This window comes from Rhamphochromis sp. 'chilingali' (assembly GCF_963969265.1).
Source record: "Rhamphochromis sp. 'chilingali' genome assembly, chromosome: 6".
Taxonomy (NCBI): Eukaryota; Metazoa; Chordata; class Actinopteri; order Cichliformes; family Cichlidae; genus Rhamphochromis; species Rhamphochromis sp. 'chilingali'.
In genome coordinates, this window is record NC_137933.1 from 14,030,627 (window position 1) to 14,038,922 (window position 8,296).

Genomic DNA, 8,296 nt, shown 5'->3' on the forward strand with positions numbered 1-8,296 from the left:
AACTGGACACAAAATCAGTGGCATCAGGTCTGATAGAGTGATCATTAATATGTCTACAGCCATCTGTAAAACACAGTGGAGGCTCTGTCATGGTGTTGGGGGTCTTGTCACAACTAATGAAACTACAAATGCAGAAAAATGCTGTCAAATTTTGACCCACCATGTAAAACCACCTGGACAGTGCTTGATTGTCATTATTTTTCATCATGACAGTGATCAATAACACATTGCCCTTGCAGTAAAAGCACCTGGATAGAAAAAGACACAATGGAGCACTATCAGTCATGAATTGACCTCCCCAGAGCCCGAACCTCAACATTATTGAAGCAATGTGGGATCATCTTGACAGAGAACAGAACAAAAGGCAGCCAACATCAAAGAAGAGCTTCCTATTCCTAACTAACTATTACTGAAGACTACTTAAAGAAAGGACAGAAAAGTAGGCCCAAGAGAGTTCAGGGTGTGTTTGAAGAATACAGGTGGTCATACCAAATATTGACATTCATGCTCCGTAGAATTGTACAAACCTTTTTCATCTTATATACTGTATTTATATATATGTTTGCATGCGCTTCGAAAAATACCTGAACCTGTTTCCAATTTTCCTAGCAGGATATAAAGAAATGAGGGTGGGTCGGGACTTTTGCACAGGAGTATAAATAGATAGATATGACATGTAATGAAGGTGTGCTGACAAAAGACAGAATATTAGGCAAGATAACTTTCTGTAAAGTATCTCTGTTTCTATTCTGAATATGTAAGTAGGTCATTGCTTTTTTTCTCTCTCCAAAGTTTACTTCCTGAATTTATTTGACCATTTATACCCCCTGGTGGACAAAAACAAAACAAAACAAACAAAACCTGAATACAGTGTGCAATACTTTATTTCCACTGTTGCACAGTAAAAGATCCAAGTGGGTTACATTGAAAGAAAACGGGACACCTTAACATACAACATATATTTTACGTAAATAAAACAAATAACTTACACCCATAAATAACAAGGTACTGTAGTGATATAGTTAGTACTGAGATATTGCAGTGATATCATGAAGAGAGAGCTGGCCTAGAAGTTAAAAGTTACAACTATTTGACGAGTGTGGTGAAAATAAATACATCTCCTGGTGTATTTCTGTCTTTTTCATGCTTAGTAAAATGGGAATGATCCGTAACCTAAAGATAACATCTGTAAAAATAAATATCATAATCTTTTAGTGTACAGGATTGTTCACTCTGATAGAAAAAGATTACATAACACATGCAGCATCAGCAGCAGAATATTTGAGCATTTCAAAGTCACACCCTAAGGCAGAGGGAGTTGGCGAGCATCTACAGTGCATATGGTTGGAACCTGCCAGTCAGTAGCAGCCTTTTTGTGTGGACTTTGCATGTGTTGGATTGGTTTTCGTCTGACATTCCCAAGAAAAAAACAAAAAAACGAACCAAACAGGAACAAGTGTAAGGTTAATAGGTGACTCTAAATTGGCTTTAGGTGTGAGTATGAATATGTATGCCTCCAGCTCGCTTCACAGGATGGTTGATAAATGGATGCCCTGTGTGGTCTGAGCACCATGAGGGGAAAAGAAAGAAAGAAAGAAAGAAAGAAAAACAAGTCCTGCTTGCTTCAGCACATCATGGTCAAGCTTATTGTGGACTATTCTGGTGATCATACGATTGTCCTCACCTGGCTGAATGTAGCTCATCGCTGAACAAGATACAACACAGGACTGTACTGCATCGTATAATTTATATTTGTATTGTATTGTATAGTTTTACTGTATTATATAGAAACACTTTTATAAAGAAGTATTGTTATTCAATTCAAAACACCAATAATATAGAATAGCTTTCATGATATTTCCAGAATTCCTGTTTCAACTTAGTAAAACTGTAAAAAAAACTGTTTTGGTGCTCAAATTGAACTTTCTGTTTTCTGTTTTAAAAATGAGAACATTTTGTAAAACAGGTCCTGGCTCATCTGCAACTGGAGTGAAAGTGGAGTGTATTCAAGTGTCTGTTAGCACGTATAGCATGACTGAATCCACAGATATTTTGCAGATAAGTTCTTTGATTTTTCAGTCTACTCTCCTCTCCTCTGCCTTGCATTTCATAGGGATGAAATGAGATGCAGTGTGCTCCCTCCTGGTCTTCTTCCCTCTCATGGGCTTTCCCTTTTGTGACAGGGCTATGAACATTTCTTTTTTTGTCCACTTGGCCGAGGAGTAAGCATTGAAGTAGTTTTCTAGGAAAACCTCCTTAAAGTTGCAGTTGTCATTGTAGATCCTCTGTAATGGAAACACATCAAGCCATTAATATGATTAAGTAAACGCTCTGAACTGTTTGTTTTATTTCTGCATGATTTAAATTAGCTGACAACAGCATATGACTTTCCTCCCTGTGGAAAAATATTACCTTTCCTTGCAGCTGTCCAGCTTTGTTCATAGAAATATAATACTGGCTTTTTACGCCTTTTATAGCCAGTATGCCTCCCTCGGACACTGTCCTGATTTCTAGGATACCTGCCGGACAGTCAGAAAAAGGAGGCATGTTACAGGAGAGATAAGGCGCTGTCATCATCCAGCTTTTACTCTGGCTCCAGCTCCACATACATCTTCATTAGCAAACGAGGTGGAGGTTCCTGTGATTAATCAGTCTGTGGTCTCTCTGACTTTATCCAAGCTTTGTTAAGTGGCCTGGGTGGCTTTTACACAAACCACAACCTATGCCATAGCACATATGGGAAACAGATTAGGGCTCTCTTCCCCAGGGACTGAGAAAACTACCTTCTTGCGTGTGCTTTAGACCTGGCATTTAAAGCCTGCTTTTCAAATCTGTGGGAGGGTAAACACATTTATTCTTCCCAATGTGCCATGTTGAAAGGATGGAATTTTTAAAGTATTTAAACACAGAAAATCAAATGATGTAAACAGCAAATTTCTTTGCCCAGAGTTCCAAAACAGGAGATCTTTCGTGAATATTTGAAATGATTACATTATTGGGTAAAGTGAAGTAGATGTTTAGTTATCTTGTAGGACTTTAGCCGAAAATGTAACTTAAAAAAAAAAAAAAAAATCATGTCATGTCAACAGGCTGCACCAATTATCAGTTCATAAATCAAATATCCATAACATTAACCTTTGGTAAAAACATTGCCATCATATATATGAAAAATCCTTTGCATGCTGTAAACATATGATGTTTCTGTTTAAAAATAGCGAATGGTGAGATGTGGCAGTGGCAGCAAAATTAAAATAAATAGAGAAATGTGCTTTTTACAGACTGGCAATCTGGTTCAGAGCTCGTGTTTTTAGGCAATTCAAAACCTTGTTGATTTTTTACATACTCTAGAAATTCTTTCATTTGATAGGCAGAGGGGAAAGTAGGGGGAAGAGGTCTATTAAAGCTCTTTAGGCTGACACTGAGCATGCCACATTTGAGTGTTTGCTAGATCACAAACAGATGGGATCTCCCAATCTTGGAATGTTGTTTGTGCTTTTCTTGCTCTTGATATCTGACTTAATACTACTGACCTTTAACTGTTTACTCATATTTATTTAACCCCGCTTTTAGGTCCCCCCCGGCTTCTACTTATTTCAGAGGCAATCTCGAAAGTTCAGTTTAACACTATAAAAGCTACAACCTCATTTGTAAACCTGTTTACAGACTCAGAGTCAGCCAAACGTTTGTTTAATCCACATATATTGGTGGGATTTATCGATGTAACTGCATGCTTGTCGTCTGAGAGCATCATCCCCGTAATGTAACGTGCAACAGCTCCAGTCGTTTGGTGTACTGTGGAAAGATGGATCACATTTTTTACACGCATATTGTAAACATTTTGGCTCTGATGCAAAAGCCTCACAAGCTGTCCTCAGTTGAAACAGATTTGCCATCACTCGCTGCCACTGGCTAAGTAAACTACTTTGTGGATAATCCCTAAGTCTACTTTCTGAGCACTGTTGGACCTCAGTGTTTACATTCATTGCGAAATGTGCTCCAGACATAACTTTCACGGAATATTGTTAAATGTGGAGTTAGCTTCAGACTAAACACCTTGTAGTTTCACAGAGGTGCAAGTTTAGCAAATTGATTCCATTTAGCTTTCATTTTTGCTGCAAAATACTGCAGGATTTAATCAGGTAATATGTATTTTACTTCGACATTCATCAAATTCGATTTAGAAATGCTTTATTTATCCCCAAAATTGAGCCTTTACTTCTCGTGAGTTTACTGACCTAAGGTATTTGTCATGTTTTGGCTGCGGTAACACAGTGATTTTCCATCTTTTGGGAAGAAAGCATTTCTAATTCTAATTCTAAATTGCAATGAATTTAGTTGGGTGGCCGTAGAGTATGGTGCAGCCAGTCTACTATGCTACGATTGCTCTGACTCAGCAGAGAACTGTGCCAAAACATGTCTTTACTTTTATTAGGTTATTTTCCTAGAAGTCCCTGTTTTCCACCTGCTGTTTAGAAATTATTTATTTCCAGCTTGTTGTTTGTCTGACTTTCTGTGAGGGTTGACATACCTTTTATCAGTATGGCCTCATTTTGCTTGAACCACAAAAAAAAATATGATTTTTATCTTTTACTGAAAACAAAAAACAAAACACTACAATGTAATATAATAAATCATAAAAACAAAGATGAATTTACTAAAAGTGACCTGATATTTGTGCTAGAGGTACAAAGCAAACGTTTCTCATTTTGGTCTCCTATTTTTCTTTTCTGTCTTTGTAATAAAAGACTTTTTGCAATCAGCTTTTAAGGATTTCTTGTTCGCTGCAATCAAAAACATAAATCGCAGATTTATTCCATGTACATCTGCACCATGCTGCTTTCATCAAAGAACTTTGTGTGCTTTTAGCGTGCGACTGTCAGCCGCATATGGGCGTATCAGTTTTTCAGTCTTTCATTGCCAGTTGTTGCACAAGCATCTTTTCCATGAGGCATCTCTCTTTCAAGCCAACATTCCAGCCACGGAGGCACTGTCAGATAGGAGGAAATGATAACTACTTAAAACATCCTCACCATGACACAGAGACTCCTCGTACTATCTCACAACCTTTGAGAAAATGTTGGCCCCTGAGCAACAATTCAAACAAGTAGGTGTGTCAAAAAGCACTTATCACGGTTAGCAAATAAAATGTGTCATTAAGTAGTTAGATGGTAATCATTATTTTAAAATATTTGGCTTCTAATTTTAGAAAAGAATAAGTTTGGGCTGGACACAGTGTGGTTGCTGTCTCTGTGTTTGATCTCAGCAGCCAACCACAGATCCATTACAAAATTTGATTTTTCCATTGCTAATATTCTCTCCCACTCTTTTCCCTGATAACTCATTCTGGCGCTCTGAGTACTGAGAGTAAATCAGGCAGAACAAATGTGAATCTGTGTGAGTCTCAGGTCATAAGTCTCCAAGACCCTTCAGTTTACTTCATTACAGCCTGTGCTGTAATTTAACCCATCAAATCTCCCACCTGCTCCATTTTACCTGTCACTTTGGCTGCTCTAACAGAGACACAAGACTTATTAACAGAGTAATAGCAGTCAGATTCACATACATTTTGGCAAATGCCTATAGATATATAGTGGGACCTATAATAAACGTTTGGTCTACACAAAAAGAGCGATGCTTACTGTAGCAGTTGGTAGAGTCTTGAGTACCATTGATATTGCCGGAGTCATCAATAGTTAGGAACCACTGCGTGCCACTGAACAGTTGTCGTATGCGCACATCTCCTCCCTCCATATAGTCATAATTCCTGGTGTGGCGCTCATGTTTGGAGCAGTTCATGATGGCGGCAAGTTGTTCTGGGGTGCAGTCACTGTAGACTACACACACACTGCCAAACAGAAAGATTGCATGCAGGTACAGTCCCGGGAACAGATTTTGAAGGTTCCATGTCAGCATCCATTTGCGCATTATAATACAATGCAGTGGGGATCAGTGAACAACATACTGAAATACAAGATAGAGATCTGTGCGTCGTTCCTCAGCTCAGGGATCTTCTGACCCCTCACTTGTGACCTGCTGGTTTTCGTTACTGCAGTACTGCTTCCTGGCGGGGAGGTGAGACAGAGTGGCTGTAGAGGAAGCAGGTTGGCAGAAGTTGGCTGATTGTATCACGAGATTATGCCCCTCTTTTAAACTTCAGTGACGGCGCACATCTACTGCTCCATCTTCTTGTCCCTCAAGGGGCATTGTAGTCCAGTTCAGGAAATATTATGCAGAATATCACTGTAATAAAGAAACAATGCATTTTAATACTTACATACAAGATTACATTTTCAATCAACTTTCAAAATAGCTTCTGGTTTTCTGTGGTTACACAAGTATGTTTTGTACATTCCCAAGCAGTAAATCAAAATTTGGGTGATGCAGATATACATCTCCCTCTCATGGATCCAGAGCATGAAATATTGCATCACTGGTGCTGTCTATAATTCCTGTACATACATACATAATTTGAAACAAGCAAAATATATAGCTTTAATTGTAACAAACAAATCTGTATTGTAATGACTTACATGTGCTCTGAGTGGTGACAGGAGTTGGCAGAGGTGCGCTCCCTTTCAGCAAGAGTTTTAATTTGAAGGCTCTTTAGATCTAAAGCTGCAGTCTCAGTGGTAAACCAGACCCAGTGATGCAGAAAAGTTAAGCACGAACTGGGAGCTTCTGTGAATTCCCATGGATGTTTCTCGGATTCTGGCAGACTGACTCTGTGCATCGTCCACTGTCGTTGTGCACTCTGCTTAGATAAATGCCTCCTGCTGACCTCACTTGAGAGCAATTAAATCCCAACCAGTCAGCTGTCCCTGGCTGATATGCAATGAAGAAACACCCTCTGCCTGCCTCTCACTGTCACTCAACCACCAGACATGAGAGGGAGCTATAAACTCTTGGAAGACTGAAATCACAAGTACTTTAAGAACATTTGCATGCTCACTCACTCTTGCAGACTCACTCTTGTTACAACCCTTCTGTCTTGTCCAAGAAACATCTTGTGCTTAAATAGACTTGCACTGTGCGTGCCACAGATCTCAGACTGACTCACATTTATTTTATTGACGGTTACAATATTCGCTGTAATGACAAACCTCAAAAGAATTTCTTTCCTATTCAATTTAAATGTCATAATTAATTTGCGGTTTTACTCGGCTGCATTGGATCACTGGTAAGGGGTTTACTGATTGAAGTTAAAAAAATAAAAACTTCAAAGAAGTCCTTTAGTTTTCTTTCTTTTTGAGTCTTAAAGTGGCTAAGGTTATGACTGGCAGGTATCCGTCCAAGCAAGAAAAACAGAAGACGTAACAACTCAGAAGCAGTCGTCTCAGTGTCAAGGGTCATACACTCTTTCACTTTTTAAGTTTGTATTTAAAGCCATAAACTATTGCCTTGCATGCCTGGTGTTTTCCAGGACGCACAACTTCAAAAGTTTATATGGGCCCTAATGATGCGCTCCCCTGGGGAGCTCAGGCCTGCAGCTTGAGAGAGTGGGACCTCTGGTCGCGGCAGGTTTCCTTCTTATCTCTAAACTGGCAGTTGTAAAGACCTCATTCTTTCCTGTTCATCTGTCCCCTCTATCACCTCAGAGACAATTTGAGTTGTGTTTTTTTTTTTCAGTACACGAGCCAAGAAAATATTACTTAATCTGTTACAAACACCAGAAAAACAGACATTAAAATAAATGCTAAATGCCCAATCTATATAAATCAACATGAACAGACATATAATTCCACAACATTCTATATATTTTTTCAGGTCATCTGAAGACTGTGAAGTTTACAGGATCCGTGTCTATAAAATCCCAAGGTTCTCATGGTGGGTGGATCTGTGTTGTCTGGGCAGGTAGCACCTGGTACGTCCCCCTGAGGCAGAGTGTGTCCGTGAGAGGAACCAGACAAGGTGTTCCCAAGACTCCTATGAAAAAAATCCCTTCAAAAGAGAGAAATGACCTTACCTGGAATTTTTAACACGAAGTTTAGAAATGTAGTTGGTGAGCCACAAAATACCAAAAAGATCAATTGTACAGTTAATTCTGCCCCAAGTGAAGATATTGCCATGCTCTTTCTTTAGGCCCTGTTCATATCAGGCTGACTGAGCTCTCGACTTACTGGTGTACAGTCTCACCCTACTTACCTACACGTATTCATCAGCTTCAGCTGAAATGCAAGCAGATCACAATGATGCATATATTAATATCATGGACCTGACTTACCCAAAGGAGCTCAGATTTTAGTTGTTTTGCTTTCATTTCCAAAAGGAGCCAGTTGAAGCGAGTGAGCCATCGGAT

At 39.1% G+C, this 8,296-nt stretch overlaps 1 protein-coding gene across 1 annotated transcript; it reads right to left on the reverse strand.

Moving 5' to 3' along the window:
* Positions 1 to 878: 878 nt before the first annotated feature.
* On the reverse strand, positions 879 to 6,815 carry fgf7 (fibroblast growth factor 7). Its single transcript, XM_080884657.1, has 4 exons — positions 6,531 to 6,815; positions 5,640 to 6,240; positions 2,413 to 2,519; positions 879 to 2,285 (listed from the first exon to the last, which is right to left on the reverse strand). Exons 2-4 carry the CDS (start codon positions 5,923 to 5,925, stop codon positions 2,076 to 2,078), a joined length of 603 nt encoding a protein of 200 aa, XP_080740783.1. The 5' UTR covers positions 5,926 to 6,240; positions 6,531 to 6,815; the 3' UTR covers positions 879 to 2,075.
* Positions 6,816 to 8,296: the final 1,481 nt, after the last annotated feature.